Consider the following 19,656-nt stretch of genomic DNA (forward strand, 5'->3'; position numbering starts at 1 on the left):
GGGGCAGAGAGCCGGGCAGATGGGCCGGGGGGAGGGGGGAGCTGGGATCCTGTTTCCTCGGGAGCAGATGAGGGGTGGCTGCTCCCAGGACTCCCGGCCCCTGGCTCCCCAGGCTGGGGCGCCTTGCAGGGCCTGGCGTGCAGGGCCCGTGTGAGCCCGAGCATCCTCCTCGGAGGCAGACCCCGGGCCACCTGGCGACTGGGACCAGCTGGACTCGGCGTTTCCTGTGCCTCGGGCAGGCCTGCTCGGGAAACGGAGCTTGGCGTCGCCCCAGTTTGGGCAGATTCCCCCCCTAGCCTGGTCCCCTAGCCCCGTCTGACCAGAAGTGGGTAGGGAGTCGCGTTGCGGGGTTCTAGGTTCCCCAGGAGCCCGCTGGCTCCCTGGCTTGCCTCTTGGCTGTGTGTACCGTGGTGTTTCCCTTCTTCCCAGCCGTCAGCTCCAGGCTGATGTGAACCCCCCGACCTGCTGAGGCAGTGAGGCGCAGTGACCCACCAGGCCGCTCCCTTCTGATGTGGGAGGACACTGCCAGTGATGGGGCTCGGCAGGTGGGGGGCGGGGGGGAGCCCTGGCCTTGTCCATCTTCTCTTTAGAAAAGGAACGGTCTCCCTGGGCAGCCTCAGGGGGTCTGTGGACTCTAGGGGGACTGTGGACAGACTAGGTGTGAGAGTGTGGGGTGCTGTTTTGTGGGCCCATGACATCCAGACGTTCTTTGGACAGCCCAGGACCCCAACAGGTTGAGACTCACAGATGCTCTGGTGGCTCCGACGGCTCCAGCCTGGAGTGTTTGGGAACTGTGGGCGCCTGGCAGAGGCATGGCACTCTGGTTGGTTATAGCCCTGAGGCCTCCTCTCGAGGCATGCCACCCTCCAGCGGGCTCCGAACACGCTGTCTGGGGATACGGGAAACGGTGATCCCCGTGCCCCAGCCCTAGGGATAGAAGGGCGAAGAGGAGAGCGTGCCTTCTCTTCTGTGTGTCTGTCCCAGGCGGTTGTGCCGCTCTGCTGGGTGGAAGTAGCGTGCACAGCAGACACCCTTTCAGCGGAGCCTGGGTTTTAGGGTTACCTTTGTTTGCAGCTGACTCCGTGACCCCATGGCAAGACCTCCCTCGCTCTGTCCCCAGTTTCCTCAACTGTAAGGCAAAGAAGTTGGAGTAGAAATGATTTTTGAGTGTCCCGTCTCCAAATCTGTGGTCCTGATTCTGGGTTTGAGGGATACAGAGCAGCATCAGCAAGGCAGTTGTCTTTTTTCCATTTCATTTGCCTGTTTGGCTGCAGTCTCTGGATGGCCACTGGGCTCGGGGGAGGAATGGTGTGTCTCCGATGTGTTTGTACTGCCCAACTCTTACCCCTGGTCCGTGATCCTCAGAGGCATTTGTGCCCTGGGGACCTCATTTTCCCTTGATTAGGGCAGGAAGAGGCAAATGGTGAGAAGGTGAGGGTGATGACAAAGTCTTATCACCCCACCCAGCACCTCGCAAGGTGTCTGGCACAGAGCAGGCACGCCCCGCGTGTTTGGATGCTGGTCAGGACCCCTGCTGGCTACTTGGGTCTGCTCCAGCCCCCGCTGTATGATGCGTGGAATGGCATTCTCCGTGTGGGAACTACTCTCAGCCCAAGTAAAAGGCTTGAGAGTAGGCAGCTGTCTGGAGCTCAGACCCAGAGCCACCCCTGGTGTGTGCCTCCTACCCAGAGTCATAGGCTTCCCTCGCTGTGACCCGAACCCTGCAGTCCCAGCCCTAGGAATGGGGTCGTGGCTTCTTGTAGTTGGTTAATTTGGGGGGTGGTTATGGAGGTCAAAGGTGAGATGCAGCCTGACCCCAAAGGCCCCTGTCCTCCCTCTGCTCCCAGGCCTGGGCACGCAGGGGATAAGTGTGAGTGTGTTGTGAGGCAGTTGGTCATGGCACCATCTGTGCCCCTGCCTGCCTTGGGAGTCCAGGAGAGGGGCTGGGGTCAGGGAACCTGCAGAACGTGTGTTCCCCCATCCTCCCCCTGCCACGCAGTCCTGGCCCAGCTCTCAAGGGCTTGTTCCTCACCCTAAGGGCCTGCATTGCGGCCTCCGGCACAGGAGTGGAGACCTACAGGCACCTTGGATGATCAAGGCCGGCCACCAGCTGGGGACATTTGGGAACCTGCAGGCTCATGTGTCTCTTCATAGTATAGATTACTAGAGGCCCAGTGCACGAATTCGTGCACAGGTGGGGTCCCTCGGCCTGGCCGGCGATCGGGCCGATCGGGGCACGGGAGGTTGGCCAGCCAGAGGGAGGGGCTGTTGGAGGTTGGCTGTGGGAGCACACTGAACATCAGGGGGCAGCTCCTGTGTTGAGCGTCTGCCCCCTGGTGTTTGGTGTGCGTCATAGCGACCGGTCAACTGGTCATTCGATCATTCGGTTGTTCAGTCGCTTAGACTTTTATATATATAGATTGTGGGATGGGGTGAATGGTGGGCTTTCTTCCTCTTTCATTGAGATATAACATGAATGGCAAACTGCCCACACCTTTCTGTTTAGCATGATGAGTTTGTACGTGTGTGTATAGCTGTAGCCATCACTCCAGTCCAGAGGTAGAGCATTTCCATCACTCTGCGGGGTTTTCTTGTGCCTCCGCCCAGTCAGTGTCCCCCAAAGGTAACTGCCGTTCTGACCTCCGTTTCTGTAGATTCCTCTTGCCTGCTTTCAGTGTGGTGGGCTTCTCTCTCTTCCCCAGTGAGGATCTGGTCCCTAGCTCAGGAGAGGCTAGCCTTAGAGCAGACCTACCGGCCCCAGAGGCCACTAGGCTTTAAGAGGTGGCCTGAATTTATCTTGGGAGAAGCCTCCATGGGGTTGGCACTGGATAATATTCCCTCAGGACCCCCGCCCTGACGGGAGGCAGGAGTCCAGGAGGAGGATGGCAGGTACCAGGTTGGTCACCACATCCCCTGGCCCTGACATTCCCTGTCTCTCTTCTGCCCCAAGTTTGGTCCAGAGATTCTCTTTGGGACAAGAGTCCCTTTAACCTTAAACTTCAATAGGCATTGACTTTCAGGAACCCTTCCTGGCCCTTCTGCTTAGCAACTGGCCTAGGTGAGGCTTGGGGGCTCTTGCTTGGGTATGTCCAGTGTCCCCTGGGCATAAGGAGCAGGGAGTGGGCTTTCTCATCTGTCAGTCAGAACTGAACTGGCACCAGTGTGCCCCACACCAGGACCGTGTCCCCTGCCCGCCCTTCCTATTTCAGGTCACTGTGGACGTGTGAGGAGGGAGGACCCCCTCCCAGCCTAGGAGAGTGGCAGGCAGAGTCTTGGGCCACATTCCCCAGATCCTAGTGTGTTGGTCGCTGCCATATTCAGGGACTTGCCGTGGCTGTTCTGGCCAGTCCTCCTAGGCTGGGCTTCTCTGGTAGGGCGGTCCATTTGTGATCCTGGCCTGGGCGGCTCCCCACTTACAGGAAACCCCACCATTTCAACAAGAGGAATTTAGGCTGCGTCATTTCCAGCTTCCTGCCTGGGCTGCCGGTGATGGCTGGAGGGCAGACCCCTGGCCCAGTGGTGTTGGGGAGTGGGGGAGGGAGCTTTTCACGCCTGGAGTGTCTCACTCCTTGGGTGAAGCCAACACTCAAGTGTGCCTTAGGGCTGCCCATCTTGGCACAGATGGCGGGCTCCCTACTCTTGGGCCCCTGGAATGAGCTCCCCAAGAAGGTGTATAGTGAGCGTCTTGTGTTTTCCTGTTGCCTTGTTTTGGGGAGGTGGGGGATCCCTGACTCAAAGAGCTGAGGCCCTCTGTCGCTTCCTGTCCCCATGCTATGAGGGGCGACTTGCAGTGGGCAGAGCTCATGCTGCACCCTGACTCAGTCTCCTCGCGATTCTCCCGGGGACTCTGATGAAGTCCTTTTCGGGGAAAGGTCTGAGAATCAGCTTCTGGTTGCAGAGGCTCTCGTTACCCCTGAGCACCATGGGGCGAGGCAGAGAGCCAGCCTCCCCTCCCAGGACAGGGCTTCCTGAGACGGGGAGGGGTGGGGTCTGGGCAGAGCACAGTGTCCTGGGAGAAGGCTCCTGCCCCCTGATCAGTCTCCTCGCGATTCTCCCGGGGACTCTGATGAAGTCCTTTCGGGGAAAGGTCTGAGAATCAGCTTCTGGTTGCAGAGGCTCTCGTTACCCCTGAGCACCATGGGGCGAGGCAGAGAGCCAGCCTCCCCTCCCAGGACAGGGCTTCCTGAGACGGGGAGGGGTGGGGTCTGGGCAGAGCACAGTGTCCTGGGAGAAGGCTCCCTGCCCCCACTCTCCAGTGGCACACAATGGCTGCTTTCTCCCCCGTGACCTTTCCACAGCCTGAGCTGTATGCAGCTGTCTCCTCCCCCTCTCCCAAGGGGTCTGGGATGGGTGGCATCGCCCCTGCCCTTGAGAGCTCCCACCCTGTCCTGGCCCCCTTCTTGTTTCCAAAGTTCACTTCTCAAGGAGTGGAGAGAGGTTCCCAGAGCCCCCTTGTCCCCTGGGGGCTGTCCCCTGAAGGACAGAGGCACAGGGACAGCAGCGGTTCTGGACATGGCACGGTCTCTGGCATCTAAGTGCCTGGGTCCGTATCCCAGCACTCCCACTCACTGGCTGCGTGACCTTGTGCAAGTGCGCTAACCTCTCTTGAGGCACTATTTCCTCAATGGTAGCCTTTCCTACCTGGCCTGACAGTTGAGAGGCATCATACGTACAGCACCCAGTGGCACATCGTGGGTGCTCAGTCAGCGTTAGTTCCTCTGCTCTCCCCATCCCCCTTAAGAGGGATTCCATCAGTGATGGTGACAGGAGGCTCAGGCAGGCAAAGGCTCTGCCTGGGCAGGATGAGGGCAGTCAGGTGTCCCTGGGGTTGCGATGGGTCCGGCAGGTGAGCCATTGGCTCCAACAGAAGTCTGGGTGCAGGAGCGATGTGGCACTGACCCAGACACAGGAGGAGTGCGTAGGGATGAGTGGTGTGGAAACATCGGGGTCCCGTCCCCTAGGGGATCCCTGCTTCCCTGGGGAAGGGCTCGGGTAGCAGTCTTGTTCCCTGGGGAAGGCTGTGGGAATGATAGTGGTGACTGCAGGACAGGAAACCATGCCCGCTGAGTAGGCCCTGGGGACCACACCTTCCCAGAGGCCAACTATGTGTAGGAAAGGGCTTGGCTGTGTCAGTCGCCAGCTGCGAGCCTGTGTGGAAATCCCTCGCTACCTTAGCTCAGCTTCCTCATCAGTCGCCTGTGCCTGCTGATGTCCCAGTTTCCTAGACCTCTGAGGGACCAAGTGAGTGAATGTGTGCGGATACTAAGCATAGTGCTGGCCCAGAGCAGTGCTCAGGGGGTCTTGCCTGCATCTGCCTATGGCTGACCCCGGCTTCCACCCGGCAGACCCTGGCTGGGCCTCCATCAGCAGGGGTGTGCTGGTGTGTGACGAGTGCTGCAGTGTGCACCGGAGCCTGGGACGCCACATTTCCATTGTCAAGCACCTTCGCCACAGCGCCTGGCCTCCCACGCTGCTGCAGGTACGGGTGCTGGCCCGCCCTTCCTCCCTCTCCACAGTGTGTGCTCATCGCAGCACATTTCCCTCAGACTAACATACACACCTGCCTGGGGAAGACCCTAACCCACCCCAAACCCACCCACTCATCTGAGAGAGGGGCATCCAGGACTGGAGTCAGACAGACGGGCTCTCCTCTCTGCTCTGCCACTTACTAGCTTGGCCATGTAGCACTGAGCAGGTCGCTTAACCTCTCTCAGTCTTGGCATGCTGGTCATGTGACCTGGAGTTCTAAATAGGACCCACAACCTTGGGTGGCCTGACGGGATGGAGGTGCAGCAGTGAACAGGCACCCAGTAGGCCCTTTGGTACTTCTGCAGCCACACTGGCTGTGGCCGGTGCCTGGTGCCCAGCACTCAGTGGGCTCTCACTTGGCATCTCCTCCCCGCAGATGGTGCACACGCTCGCCAGCAACGGGGCCAACTCCATCTGGGAGCATTCCCTGCTGGACCCCGCACAAGTGCAGAGCGGCCGGCGCAAAGCCAACCCCCAAGACAAAGTCCAGTGAGTCGGGTGGGAGGGGTGGTGGCAGGGGCTGTGTGGTCTGGGACATGGGCCTGGGAGGTGGCCTGGTAACTAGCCTCTCGCTCTGCTCCCCATTTCCTCCTGTGTGCCCCGTGCAGCCCCATCAAGTCAGAGTTCATCAGGGCCAAGTACCAGATGCTGGCATTTGTGCACAAGCTTCCCTGCCGGGATGACGACGGGGTCACCGCCAAAGACCTCAGCAAGGTTTGAGGGGCCCACGATGGATGGGCGGGCGGGCCTCTCCTCACCCATAACGCCCTGAAGGCTTCTCCTTGGTCACCTCTCAGCCCTGGGCCCCAATGGCAGCGAGGTCAGGCTGCATGTGGTCAAAGCCCTCAACTCCCAGGTGGACACACAGGCTAAAATTCCCCAACTGCCCCCAAAAGCCAGGAAAACTTGGGGTAGTTCCTTAGCCTCAGAGCCTCAGTTTTCTCATCTATAAAATGGAAAAGAACAGCATCATCTCATATATAATGTCTGTTCCAAGCAGAGCACACAGCATGTGGTAGAGCAGTGGTTCTCAACCTTGGCTGCACATTAGAATCACCTGGGAATCTTTTTAAAATCCTGATTTCTGAGCCTCATCCTCCGGATATTCTGTTTCTTTGTTACTAATGTTGTGGCCCCACCCCATAACCAAGAAACAGAATTTCCGGAGGATGAGGCCCAGAAATCAGGATTTTAAAAAGATTCCCAGGTGATTCTAATGTGCAGCCAAGGTTGAGAACCACTGTGGTAGATAGTGACTGACAACAGCTACTATTAATTGGTGTTAACTCCTAGTGGGAAGCCCTCTGTCCTCCCAGACACCCGAACTTCAGCTGGGCCCTTGGAGCTGTGGGAGTCCCAGGTGCTTCCAATACCAGGTGCTGCGTGGAGGAGGGGCTCACACGTTTGTTGAACGCTTCCACTCCTTGCAGCAACTGCATTCAAGCGTGCGGACAGGCAACTTGGAGACATGTCTACGCCTGCTGTCCCTGGGTGCCCAGGCCAACTTCTTCCACCCAGAGAAGGGCACCACGCCTCTGCACGTGGCTGCCAAGGCCGGGCAGACGCTGCAGGCCGAGCTTCTTGTAGTGTATGGGGCTGATCCTGGCTCTCCTGACGTTAATGGCCGAACACCCATTGACTATGCCAGGTGAGGGTTGGCTGAAGGGTGGGGCTTGGGGGGTGGGGGGAGAGGGCTGCTGCTGCAGGCTGAGCCATGCCCCCTCCCCACAGGCAGGCGGGGCACCATGAGCTGGCAGAAAGGCTAGCAACACCCATTGACTATGCCAGGCAGGCGGGGCACCATGAGCTGGCAGAAAGGCTAGTCGAGTGCCAGTATGAGCTCACTGACCGGTTGGCCTTCTATCTCTGTGGACGAAAGCCTGGTGAGCAGAGCGGGGCAGGCCTGGCTGGGCCAGGCAGGTGGGACCCAGACACACCTCAGCAGCAGGTGCCATGGTGACAAAGCCGGCTGGGGAACAGTGTTGCTAAGCAACTGGCTCCTGTGAAATTGCTGCAGGCTCTGGGCTTCAGCACACTGGGGTAGGGAGTGGGGGTGGGCATAACTTCTAGCCAGCTCCCAGGCTGCTGGCGGTGGCCTGCCCTTCTGGCTTTCCCCTGACACTTCTGGGTGCCTGTCCCTGCTCATGGCAGTGAGGTGGGCTTCCAGCTGCTAAGGCCACTCAGCATCAGTGACTGCATTTTTATTTTTGTTCAGATCACAAGAATGGGCATTATATCATCCCACAGATGGCCGATAGGTGAGTGCCCACCTGGTTTCCTGTCCCAGAGGCTGTTAGAGGCCATGTTGGTGTCTGACCCCCAGAGCCCCCACCCCTCCAGCGCCCCAGGCTTTAGGGGCCTGGGACCCCTCCACATTCCCCACCGAACTCCTCTAGGGGCTGAAAGCACAAACATTTCATCGTCTAGTCCTTACTCCCTCATTCTGGGCCCCAGGGCAGATAAGTGTCAACTTAGCACACAGCCAGCATAACCTGAGCCCCCTTCTGTCAAAAACTGAGTGCTTGAGTACAAGGAGCACCCCCAAGAGCAGTGGGTCACCGGGTTCTATTCCCAGTGACACTGGCCCCACTGAAATCTTAGATAAACCTCTGCTCTTCAGTGAAAAGGTGGTGGGCTCCAGGGATCTGAGTAACTGGCCAGCCCCGTGTGGTGTGTTCATAAATTGGCAGGGGCTGGAGGGCGGGGCGTGGCACAATCCAGGTGTTTCTGCCTCTGATCTGAGAGGCCCCAGGTGCCCAGGCTGGGAGGTACCACCTCCACTCCTTACCCAGCTTACAAGATGGATGCTGGCGCCACCTGGTGGCTGCCTCCGATGGCCGTCTTTATGCCCAGCTGTGCCTGCTGGCTTGGATCTGGAGAGCAAAGGGCGGTGTGGGCAGATGGGGATTGTCAGATCTGGCACCTTGGATTCTTGAACGCAGACTCCTCTGTTCTGAAATCCCGAGACTCCCCCTACTTCTTTGGTCTGATTCTGCCTGGTGTGTGTGCCTGCGTGGCAGGGGGGTGTTGTAAACACATATGGGCACAAACTCAATGAAATGTTAACGGAGCACCTTCGCAGTGCCAGCTGCTGTTCTTGGCACTGAGACACAGAGGTGGCTCAGACATCATCCCTGCCTTTAAGGAGCTCACAGTAGAGAAAGGGAGGCAGCCTAGTCAGACAGTTGTAGTTCAGTGTGGGATGTACAGCAAGAGAGACAGAGGCATAGACGTTAGGAATGCTATGCCAGGAACTGCAAGCAGATGGTGAGACTACAGCATATGTGAGAGGCCGGGAATCCCAGGAGCAAGACTGGAATAGAGACGGAGTGGCCAGTCCTGTGAGTCCTGAGAAAAGCTGTGACCCTCCCGAGAGCAGAGAGGTTCCAGCATGGGGGTGTGTGGAGCCAGCTCTGCTGCTTCCCTGGCTGTGTGACTCCAAGCAGGCTGCTTAACCTCTCAGAGCCTTCGTTATCTTATCTGGAAATGAGGGCCACTGTACCTGTCTTTGTGGGCTGTTGAGAAGATTAAATAAGATAATGCATGCAAAGCATTTAGCATATTTTTTAAATGAGCTTTTTGTTGAAGTATGCCATCTATACCTGTTATTGCTGAGATGTTTATATGGCCAGGAATAGTGCCGCCAGGTGCGTCAAAAAGATCACCCTGAGTGCTAGGTAGAAAAGAGTTTTGTAAGGGCAAGACTGGGAGGGGGAAGATGGATTAATAAATGATAGCAAAAGCCCAGGCAGGAGGAAATGATGGCAGAACCTGGGAAAAGTCGGGCAAAGGCTTGCGGCTGAGGAAGGTTTCAGGTGGCTCCCAGGAGCGGATGGTGCTGGGTGAGTGGGTCACTGAGAGTAGGAGCGAGCCGAGGGGGGGGCGGCCCCGGCGGGGGGGGGGGGGGGGGGGGGGGGGGGGTGGAATGAGGTCATTTTGTACATTCTGAGTCTGGCGTGTGCACAGAGATGAGTCTGAGCTTGACGTGGGAAGGCGTGTGCTGCCCTTCTGCTGGGTAATTGCTGCCTCTGTCCTGTTCCTCCCTCTGCTGCCTTCCTCTGGACTTAGATCTCGGCAAAAGTGCATGTCTCAGAGGTATCTGGTGTCTGCCGCGGGAGCAGGCTCTGGAGGTTGGGCGGGGCGGGGTGGCTCTTGTTGTGTGGCATCTGGGGTCTTGTCTCCCTGGGATCTCTGCATGTTTAGGGGGGTCATTGGCAAGGGTCTGGCCACATCTCATGTCTGGTCTCTCCCTTCTTCCCCGTTCTCGGCGTCCCCTTGTCCACAGCCTGGACCTGTCTGAGTTGGCCAAAGCTGCCAAGAAGAAGCTGCAGGCGGTGAGTCTGCCCCATTCCTAACAACCCCCCACCCGCCCCTCTGATCGCTCCCCCTTCCTCTGACCTGGTGTCCTTTTCCAAGTCTTTGACCTGCTCTCACTCCAGCCTCCCCAGTCTCCTCTTTTCTACTTCTCCACCTCTTGTCTTTGACCCTGGCTCTGCCTTTCAAAGGATCCCAGGGCCCTAGCTCCACTTCTGACCTACAGTGGCATTAGCTGGTGTAGTCTGGCCTCCCTTTTGCCCTCTCCCATCTTGGAGCTTGGCAGACAGAGTTTCCAGTTCTGAGACTGGGGCTGGGTGGCATAAGGGACACAAGTGGTTTCCCACACCTTATGATACCTGGCGAGCTGGCCCTGTCGGCACCGGGGCCAGTGGATCTGACAAAGCCTTGACCCCCTCTGTGCCTCCAGCTCAGCAACCGGCTTTTTGAGGAACTTGCCATGGACGTGTATGATGAGGTGGATCGCAGAGAAAATGACGCTGGTGAGCTGGGACAGAGTAACTACCCACTAGGGAAGGATAGGACCTGGTGTGGCTCTCGAGTACTTTGGTCGAAACTAAGAAGGGGTGCCTGGGTTGGTCTGCTCGGCAGGCCTGTGTAAGCCTCTGCCAGCTGTGAGCCCGCCTGGGCAGCTTCCCCAGCTGGGCAGAGTGTGCTGAGCTGGAGGCAGCCAGCCTGCTCCTCCTACCCCCCAACCCCCCACTGGGGCTCATCCCTGCTCTAGCTGCCTCCCACTTTGGCTCTCGCCCCAGTCCTGCTCCGCCCCCTGCACCCCGCTCCCCTCCCTCCCCCCCATCACTCCTTCCTGGCCACAGCCAGATTCCAGCCCAAACTCGGCTGGGCCTGGTGAGAGGGAGTAGTCTTGTTCTGTGTCAGTCTCCAGCTGGCCTTGCCCAGCGCCTGTCTGAAGACCACCCCTGTTTTGGTCACCAAGCTCTGTGGGCCTGGGGAGGAGCTAGGAAAGCTGTGCTCAGCCTCTCCCCCACCCCAACCCATGGGCCTGGCCACCCTGGACAATCTGCTCCCTGCTCCTCCCCCACAGTATGGCTGGCTACCCAGAACCACAGCACCCTGGTGACAGAGCGCAGCGCTGTGCCCTTCCTGCCTGTTAACCCTGAATACTCAGCCACACGGAACCAGGTAAGGAGACTTGGTGGGGGGCCTTCCAGGGGTCGCCAGCTCTGTGGGCCCTGCCTTCCTCACCAGCTATTGTCTGGGCCCGGGCCTGCTCTTCTCCACCCCTGCCCAAGGCCTCCCTTGGCCCGGCTGGCACTGCGACTGGGCGTGGGGAAGAAGCTGTTCTTTTGAGCACTTGGTGAGCAGCTTCGGGGGTGGGTTGCAGCCTCTTCCTGCGAGCTCCCCTAGGCACCCTGAACCTGTGCCATCCCTCACCCCCTGCCCTGGACAAGGAGCCGGCTGGGATGTTTTAGCTGTGGCTAAAGCGGGTAGCTAATGGCAGGTAGCAGCAGCCCCGTCATGCCAGCCCGGCTCTCTCTGCCTCACAGGGGCGTCAGAAGTTGGCCCGCTTTAATGCCCGAGAATCACAAGAATGGACATTATATCATTCCACAGATGGCCGATAGCCTGGACCTGTCTGAGTTGGCCAAAGCTGCCAAGAAGAAGCTGCAGGCGCTCAGCAACCGGCTTTTTGAGGAACTTGCCATGGACATGTATGATGAGGTGGATCGCAGAGAAAATGACGCTGTATGGCTGGCTACCCAGAACCACAGCACCCTGGTGACAGAGCGCAGCGCTGTGCCCTTCCTGCCTGTTAACCCTGAATACTCAGCCACACGGAACCAGGGGCGTCAGAAGTTGGCCCGCTTTAATGCCCGAGAGTTTGCCACCTTGATCATCGACATTCTCAGCGAGGCCAAGCGGAGACAGCAGGGCAAGAGCCTGAGCAGCCCCACAGGCTCAGCAACCGGCTTTTTGAGGAACTTGCCATGGACATGTATGATGAGGTGGATCGCAGAGAAAATGACGCTGTATGGCTGGCTACCCAGAACCACAGCACCCTGGTGACAGAGCGCAGCGCTGTGCCCTTCCTGCCTGTTAACCCTGAATACTCAGCCACACGGAACCAGGGGCGTCAGAAGTTGGCCCGCTTTAATGCCCGAGAGTTTGCCACCTTGATCATCGACATTCTCAGCGAGGCCAAGCGGAGACAGCAGGGCAAGAGCCTGAGCAGCCCCACAGGTGGGGAGGGCGAGGGTGGAGCTGTGGGGGACGGGCACGGCTCCAGGATATTCTCTTTCATGGCTCCCTTCGGGGGTTGCATGATAGACGGGTGGTGTGGCTGAGCCCTGAGTGACAGGCCTGTGCCCTCAGACAACCTCGAGCTGTCTGTGCGGAGCCAGAGTGACCTCGACGACCAGCACGACTACGACAGCGTGGCCTCGGACGAGGACACCGACCAGGAGCCTCTGCGCAGTGCCGGCGCCACGCGGAACAACCGTGCTCGGAGCATGGATTCCTCAGACCTGTCTGACGGGGCCGTGAATCAGGCCCAGCTCCATCCTCTTGTCGCCCAGGGCCTCGGGGACGAGTGGGCTGGTCACAGCTTGGAGAGCAGCCCTCCGTCCCCGTCCCTGGCGGCTGACCGGCTTCTGTCCCACCTCGCAGAGCATGGATTCCTCAGACCTGTCTGACGGGGCCGTGACGCTGCAGGAGTACCTGGAGCTCAAGAAGGCCCTGGCTACCTCCGAGGCCAAGGTGCAGCAGCTCATGAAGGTCAACAGTAGCTTGAGTGACGAGCTCCGGAGGCTGCAGAGGGAGGTGAGGGCGTGGGGGCTTCCAGTGGGGAGGTGGGGGTGCTGCCGGGACCCTCTGGAGTTTCTGACACCCCTCCACTCTCAGATCCACAAGCTGCAGGCGGAGAACTTGCAGATCCGGCAGCCGCCAGGGCCGGTGCCCACGCCCCCCCTCCCCAGCGAACGGGCAGAACACTCATCCATGGGGCCTGGTGGGAGTGCCCACCGCAGAGACCGACAGGCCTTCTCCATGTATGAACCAGGCTCGGCCCTGAAGCCCTTTGGGGGCCCCCCTGGGGACGAGCTGGCCACCCGGCTGCAGCCTTTCCACAGCACTGTGAGTTGCCGGCTCAAGGTGGTGGGGACGCAGGGCTGATCCGTCACAGGGCCCTCCGTGACACCTACTGTGCTAACCCCCAGGAGCTGGAGGATGACGCCATCTATTCAGTGCACGGCCCTGCCGGCCTTTACCGGGTAAGCAGGGCCGGGGCAAGTGGGTCCGTGTCTGCAGATAGGTTCTGAGCCCCAGTGGGTGCCAGGCTTTGTGCTGGAGGCTGGGCACAGGCTGACGAGACACACACGGTCCCCACCCTCCGTGCGGGGAAGCTGGGAGGTGGGTCACAGGGAGGAGGAGAGACTGACTCCAGCCGTCCTGGGTTTTAGATCCGGAAGGGGGTTTCAGCCTCAGCTGTGCCCTTCACTCCCCCCTCCCCACTGCTGTCGTGCTCCCAGGAAGGAAGCCGCCACACGGTAACGTCTCCTCCCTGTGCCTAAGGGACGGCTGCATGGGATGTGTGGCGGGTGGGCTGTGAATTTCTCTCACCTACTGCCCTGTCCTGCGTCCTCCAGAGCAAACTTTCCCGCCACGGCAGCGGTGCCGACAGCGACTATGAAAACACGCAAAGTGGGGACCCCCTGCTAGGGTGAGGCGCCCGGCAGAGGGAGGTCAGGTGGGTTCTGGAGTGGCTGAGGGCACAGGCAAGAGGCCTCCTGGCTAGAACGTCTCTCTTTCTGTCCCCACGCCCCAGACTGGAAGGGAAGAGGTTTCTAGAGCTGGGCAAGGAGGAGGACTTCCACCCAGAGCTGGAAAGCCTGGATGGAGACCTGGACCCCGGGCTTCCCAGCACAGAGGACGTCATCCTGAAGACAGAGCAGGTCACCAAGAACATTCAGGAATTGTTGCGGGCTGCCCAGGAATTCAAGCATGACAGGTATGGGGTGGGGCTCCAGCTCCTATGGCCTGTGGGTGTTGCTGAGGGCAAGAGAGGGGCCAGTGTTCCACTGTCCCTGGCAGCCTTCCCTGAGAGCCCCTAATGCCTGCCCTCCCCCACAGCTTTGTGCCCTGTTCAGAGAAGATCCATTTGGCTGTGACGGAGATGGCCTCTCTCTTCCCAAAGGTACAGGGCCAGAGAGGAGCAGGACTGGGAGGGCCTCGGGGTGGGGCAGGTGTGGACACCCCGGGCCCTGACCAGTACTCACGGCTTAAAGCCTGAGGCTGAGATGGCCTCTCTCTTCCCAAAGAGACCAGCCCTGGAGCCCGTGCGCAGCTCCCTGCGGCTGCTCAACGCCAGCGCCTACCGGCTGCAGAGCGAGTGCCGGAAGACAGTGCCTCCGGAGCCCGGCGCTCCTGTGGACTTCCAGCTGCTGACTCAGCAGGTGATCCAGTGCGCCTATGACATTGCCAAGGCTGCCAAGCAGCTGGTCACCATCACCACCCGAGAGAAGAAGCAGTGACCACTCTCCCTACACCCTCACCTACACCCTGGGACCTCACTGGCCATGGGAGATGGGCCACTCCAGACACTAATCCCCACCCCAGCAGCCGCTGGCACCAAGTGCCCTTAGTGCTGCCACTCTCCCCTGGCAGCCAGGCACCCTGGTGCCCGCCCCCTCCAGCCCCCAAGGATGGGGAGGTGGGGTGGCAGGAGCTCCTGTCCCCCACATTCCACGCACCTCCCCCTGTACATAGCGTCCCCCCCCATTCTAGCCTGCAGGGGCCTGTAAGGCATCACTCCCAGCCCCTTGCCCTCCAGGGCACCCTCCGCAGGGGGTCTGGTGGGGACACTCCAAGTGGGGCGGTTCCCCTCACATGCATCCCACCCCCATGAGCCAGTTCAGCCCTGTTGGGGGCTGAGTGGGGGCACCCCTTCCTTTGTACATAATCTGTGGATGTCCCCATCCTGTAGCCACCAGCCCCCATGCTGCTCTCCTTCAATGCCAAACGGCCCCACCTGTGTCCCGGGGTCCCCAGCAGCAAACACTGGAAATCTTTTTCTTCTTTTCTCTTTCCACCCCTTAATTTTAACGTCGTGGTAACTAAGTGTCCCTGCGTGTGAGTGTACGGGGCGGCAGTGCCGTTCCAGAGGCCTGGTCCATGTGGAGTTTTGTGAGGGTGAGGGGACCAGAGCTGCAGGACCAGTGTGGGGGGTCAGCCCCTCTCACCACCCTGGGGCCAGGGACTGCCAGAGTAACCAACTGGGGTCCTGCCCACTGCCTCCCCTCATCACTCCCACCACTCGTACCCCTTTCTCTATAAACTTAAATGAAAACCACTCCCCTCCATCTGCCCTCCCTTTCCCTGTGGAGGGGGAGTGTGCTGGCTGGGGCAGAGAACTGAGCGCCTGAGCCTGGGGCTGGCTCCCCAGGGTCCCCGACTCAGCCAAGAGGCCCCTCCCTATAACCTCTGAGAGGCTAGCACCTGTGCCTGCCATCTCTGTGTCTGGGGACCTGGGCTGCGGCCTGGGAGGCTGGAGAGGCAGATGGCCGCGCCCACCAGCTCCTCTCCCGTCCTGCCTCTGCCCCAGGGCCGGGCTCTACCTGTATGGTGGTGGGTGGGCTGACTGTCAAGATGTGTATCATGTACATTTGTATCAAAAATAAATAAGTGATCATGTGCTGTTTCTGATGCTGAGACTTGAGGGGAGGGGCTGGGGAGGTGGCAAACATGAAAGGGAGAAAGGTGTCAGGTGTGAAGAAAATGCACACAGCGCCGCCTCACTGAGGGAGCTGGGAAGTAAGGTGCAGTAAGTACCACCACCATCCCGCTCACAGCGGTGGGAGGGGTTCCCTCCTCAAACCCTGCCTCTAAGGCCCCGTTGGCAGCGCCCAATTTTATAAAATCCCCACCTCACACAACCTAAATGGCCTAGGACCGTGTCACGGGTGGGAGTGAGTATGTCTCTATGGCAGATGTACAAACTCAATGCAAGATTCTACTAAAATAATTTAGTTAAAAATACAGAGAGTTTTGGCAAAGGAGGCTACAACCGCTCCTTTTTCTTCCTTGGGCCACCCTTCCCCACACACACCACATTAAGAACTAACCCTTCTGCAAATGCTCCATCCGGCCACCAGAGGGCGGCCCTGCGCGTGGTCCACGTGGCAGAGGTCGCGGCCTCCCCGGGGTGGGAGGGGCAAAACCTGCCACAGTGGCAGGGCCGGGGCAGGTCAGTCGGAGCTGTCCCCATCTGGGCCGCTGTCCTGCGTGGGTGGGAGGAGGGGTCTCCGGCGTGAGCGCTTGACCCGACGCGGGTTCATCAGCAGCCGCCTCTTCAGCACAGCTGTGGGCGGGTGGGAAGCAGTCAGGGGCAGGGAAGTCAGGGGCAGGGAAGCCATGGGGCCGGGCGGGGCTAGGGATGGGTGAGGAAGGGAAGGTCTCACCGGCCACAGTGTCCTGGCTGTCCGCCACGGGCCCCCAGTAGATGCTCTCCCCGCGTCGGAAGTTTCGGTGCAGCCGAGTGCAGAGTGTGGCCAGGGTGAGCAGCACCAACAGAAAGGTCAGGGCCATGGCAGCCCAGGCAGCTTCCTCCGTGCGTGGGGTGGGGCCCCGGGCTGCCCGCGGAGGTGCTGCTGCCCGAGCGGCTGAGGAAGCCTGGCTTGGACAGGCACAGCCACCTGGGCTGCCTTGCCCTTTGGGCACCTGGGCCTCTATCCTGGAGCTGGCACTGCCTCGAGGCCCCCCAGGTAGCAGGGGGGCAGTGGGCACAAATGGAGCATTACCCCCTTCACCTGGGGTTCCTAGCTTGGGCTTCCTGGTCTCCACGCTCCATGGGGAAGCAGAGGGGAACCTCGGGGCTGAGGAAGTAGGCTGGAGACCAAGGGCAGCCCGCAGCCCACGCCTCTTGGCACCACCAGGGGAGTGCTGCCTGGGCCCTCTAGACACCACCTCTGGGCCTGGGGGCCGCCAGCTCCGCAGAGTAAAGGCCAAAGCTGGGGCCTAGGGGAGAAGAGACAGCACTCATCCTCTCTCTCCCCAGGTAACCCCATGACCACACCACCAACCACGCTGGGCCCCACTCCTCACCTGCACACACCCTCTCCGGCACAGCCTCCCTCTGTCCGGCGTTCGTGCCCAGGGAGAGGGCCCAGAAAGGCTGTCAGAGAGGAACTGTGCCTTCTTCCTCTGCCTCTTCCACCGCCTTCGCTTCAGCAAGTGGGCAGCCCAGGCTGGCTCCACCCATGCCATCTCCAGCACCACCCCCCACGCTTCCAACACCAGGGGCTATGAAAGAAGGCAATTGTTGGAAGAGCTAACATGAAGGTGGGGAGAGAACAAGAGGAAGCCCCCAATGTCCCTTTTCCTGCACACGGGGCTGCAGCCGCTGCCAGTGTCAGACAATTGACTTTCACCAACCACTTACCCGGTCTTGAGTGAGGCTGGAGTCAGGGGCCAGGGAGGGCTGGGCCACATGGACGTGGGCCAGGAGGACCAGCTGGAGCTTCAGCCAGGGGTGGGCACAGGGATGGTAGAGGAAGCTGACATCCTCTGCCTGGAGGAAAGGCACAGAGATAGCCAGGCCCGGGCCTTCTGTGAGAGCCCCACGTTCTCCCATCTGGCGCCAGGTTAAAGAGACTCCCAGGATGGCAACATGGCCCTTCCACCAGGAGGGTTCAGGAAAGGAAAAAGGACCCTGGGTAGTGGCATGCACTCCCTCGTGCCTCTGAGCATTCCTTTCACCCCTCCTCCATCAAGTGCCACCCCTCAAAGCTCACAGCCTCCATGACAGCGTGCCTGGGTATCCCAGACTCTGACCACACTCTTTAGCTTTACTTCTCTGCACCTGCAATGACGGTCCTACAGGTCCCCAGTCTAGACTGTAAGCATCCCCTCTATGGAGACCAAGTCTTCTTTTCATTGATCCTATCTACATAGTCTCCCAAAGGCATCCAAGTACAGGGCACACGGGCAGCAGGTGCACAATCCCAGGATGGAAACACTTGATCAATTAATATTCTTTGATTGAGCTGACCTGATGCTCAGCACTGTGCCAGGTGCTGTAGGAGATGCCAAAAGAGAACTCCCGGACTCCACTTGCAGGGAATGTAAAGGAAACTCGGGGAAACAGAACTAATGCAAATGAAAGAGCAAACTAATAAAACTCAAACTGGCTAGTTGCTAAGTGATAAGATTTAAGTTATAAGCATTATGCAAATTTAGAGAAGGTGATGGACAAGGGCTGATGTGATCGGCACGGTCTCATGGGAGAGCGGACTCCCGCACTGGGCTTTGAAGACAGATGTGTACGGATGGTGGGTGGCCAGGAAGCTCCCTGCGTCAGCCTCAGGTCAGGACAGGACAGGGAGTGGAGGAGAATGCACTGTACGTGCACATCCGCACGTGGTATTTTGTGGAAGAGCCACACTGAAGGGGCCAAAGAGCCGCATGTGGCTTGCGAGCCGCGGTTTGCCAACCACGGCACTGGAGCAAAGGTAGAGCCATGGGAATGAGCTTGGCACTCACATGTGTGGTAGGTGAGCCACAGATTAGGAGAGGTCAGACAAGGCTTAATTAACTAGGTCGGGCCTGAAAAGCCGGGCAAGGGAGTGCGGTCATGATAAGGTGGGAAATAAGGAGCCATCAAAGGCTTCTGAACAGCAAAATGATCTCATGAAAGGGATGTTTGAGGAAAGGAATCAGGTAGGTGGAATGAGGTCTCTTGGCCTGGAACTATCACAAGGATAAAAAAAAAAAAAAGTGAGATTTTTCAAAAGGAAAACCAAAGGGATATGGAAGCTATCTGGCCTCTGGCAAAAACAGAGGCAGCCATGCAAGGCGAACCCACGGTTTGGAGCCTGGTAATCGGAGGCACGCTCCTGACACAATACAGCTTCGTACTTTGCAAAGTGCTGCCACACACAGTTCATTTGCTCCTCGTGGGCAGGGGCGTTACTGATATCCTCTCTTGGAGAAAACCGGGGCCCAGAGAAGCCAGGAGACTTCCCACAGTCACACAGCACATCTGGAGCACGAGCTGTTGTTTTTCCTCCTATCATCCTGCCCACACAGCCAGCCACTCAACAGCATTCCTTGCAGACAGGCCTGGGGCTCATCGTCCGGACTAAGCACATTGCCTCTTCCTGAGGGAAGTGGTAACAAATGGAGATGATGAGCAGAAAAGGCAGAGAACGCCTGCAAGTGCAGACACCTGGATGGCTCCTGATAGTGCTCACCTGCCGTGGGCTCCTCCGGGTGTAAGTCACTCTCGGTGACACCTACATGTGGGGAAAGAAGAGCGCTTAGAGCAGCTGGGAGGCCCTGTGTGGGCGTGGGGAGGGGACAGTAAGCCCCAAGCCTCCAGGTTGGGATGAAGACATTGGCGACTGAGGGATGGAGGAACCGGCAGAGGTCCTTCCGAGGGTGACTGGAGGTGCAGAGGGGCCAGAGCGGGACTGGGCTACCCCTTCACACCCGCCCTCACGTCGCCCTCCAGGCTCCTACCTGTTGGGGCAGAGGCCACAGGCCCCCCGGACAACGGGCTCCCGCCTCCTCGGCCGGCTCAGCCATCACCTGTGGGTCCAAGGCGCAGAAGAGCTGGGGCGCTGGCCTCAGCGGGGGCCCTGCCCTCTCCCAACCCAGGCCCTGCCGCCAGGGGAGGACTCCTAGTCCTCTCTCCGCGCGCTCCTCCTTCCAGGGCGAACTTTCGGCGAAGAGCTCTGAGCCTTCTCAGGGGCGGGTCGCCTTACCTCCATGGGACGCAGGAGCCCCGCCAGGGCTGCCAGGAGGAGCAGCTGGGGCGAAGGCGGAGGAGGCGCCATCCCA

General features: G+C 59.4%; 2 protein-coding genes across 2 annotated transcripts; one reads left to right on the plus strand and one right to left on the minus strand.

Moving 5' to 3' along the window:
- Positions 1–691: 691 nt before the first annotated feature.
- On the plus strand, positions 692–15,513 carry GIT1 (G protein-coupled receptor kinase interacting ArfGAP 1). The gene is made up of 21 exons (XM_014548209.1): positions 692–907; positions 2,507–2,559; positions 2,844–2,896; positions 5,346–5,479; positions 5,906–6,018; positions 6,138–6,243; positions 6,960–7,177; positions 7,318–7,412; positions 7,745–7,787; positions 9,598–9,624; positions 11,448–11,495; positions 11,780–12,063; positions 12,196–12,328; positions 12,489–12,642; positions 12,724–12,954; positions 13,038–13,091; positions 13,281–13,367; positions 13,467–13,540; positions 13,646–13,828; positions 13,951–14,014; positions 14,139–15,513. Exons 1-21 carry the CDS (start codon positions 692–694, stop codon positions 14,349–14,351), a joined length of 2,583 nt encoding a protein of 860 aa, XP_014403695.1. The 3' UTR covers positions 14,352–15,513.
- A 309-nt stretch (positions 15,514–15,822) lies between these two features.
- On the minus strand, positions 15,823–19,652 carry TP53I13 (tumor protein p53 inducible protein 13). Its single transcript, XM_005876859.2, has 7 exons — positions 19,581–19,652; positions 19,336–19,404; positions 19,068–19,109; positions 17,258–17,386; positions 16,921–17,118; positions 16,278–16,833; positions 15,823–16,177 (listed from the first exon to the last, which is right to left on the minus strand). Exons 1-7 carry the CDS (start codon positions 19,650–19,652, stop codon positions 16,065–16,067), a joined length of 1,179 nt encoding a protein of 392 aa, XP_005876921.1. The 3' UTR covers positions 15,823–16,064.
- Positions 19,653–19,656: the final 4 nt, after the last annotated feature.

This window comes from Myotis brandtii, unplaced genomic scaffold (assembly GCF_000412655.1).
Source record: "Myotis brandtii unplaced genomic scaffold, ASM41265v1 scaffold50, whole genome shotgun sequence".
In the NCBI taxonomy this organism is placed as follows: domain Eukaryota; kingdom Metazoa; phylum Chordata; class Mammalia; order Chiroptera; family Vespertilionidae; genus Myotis; species Myotis brandtii.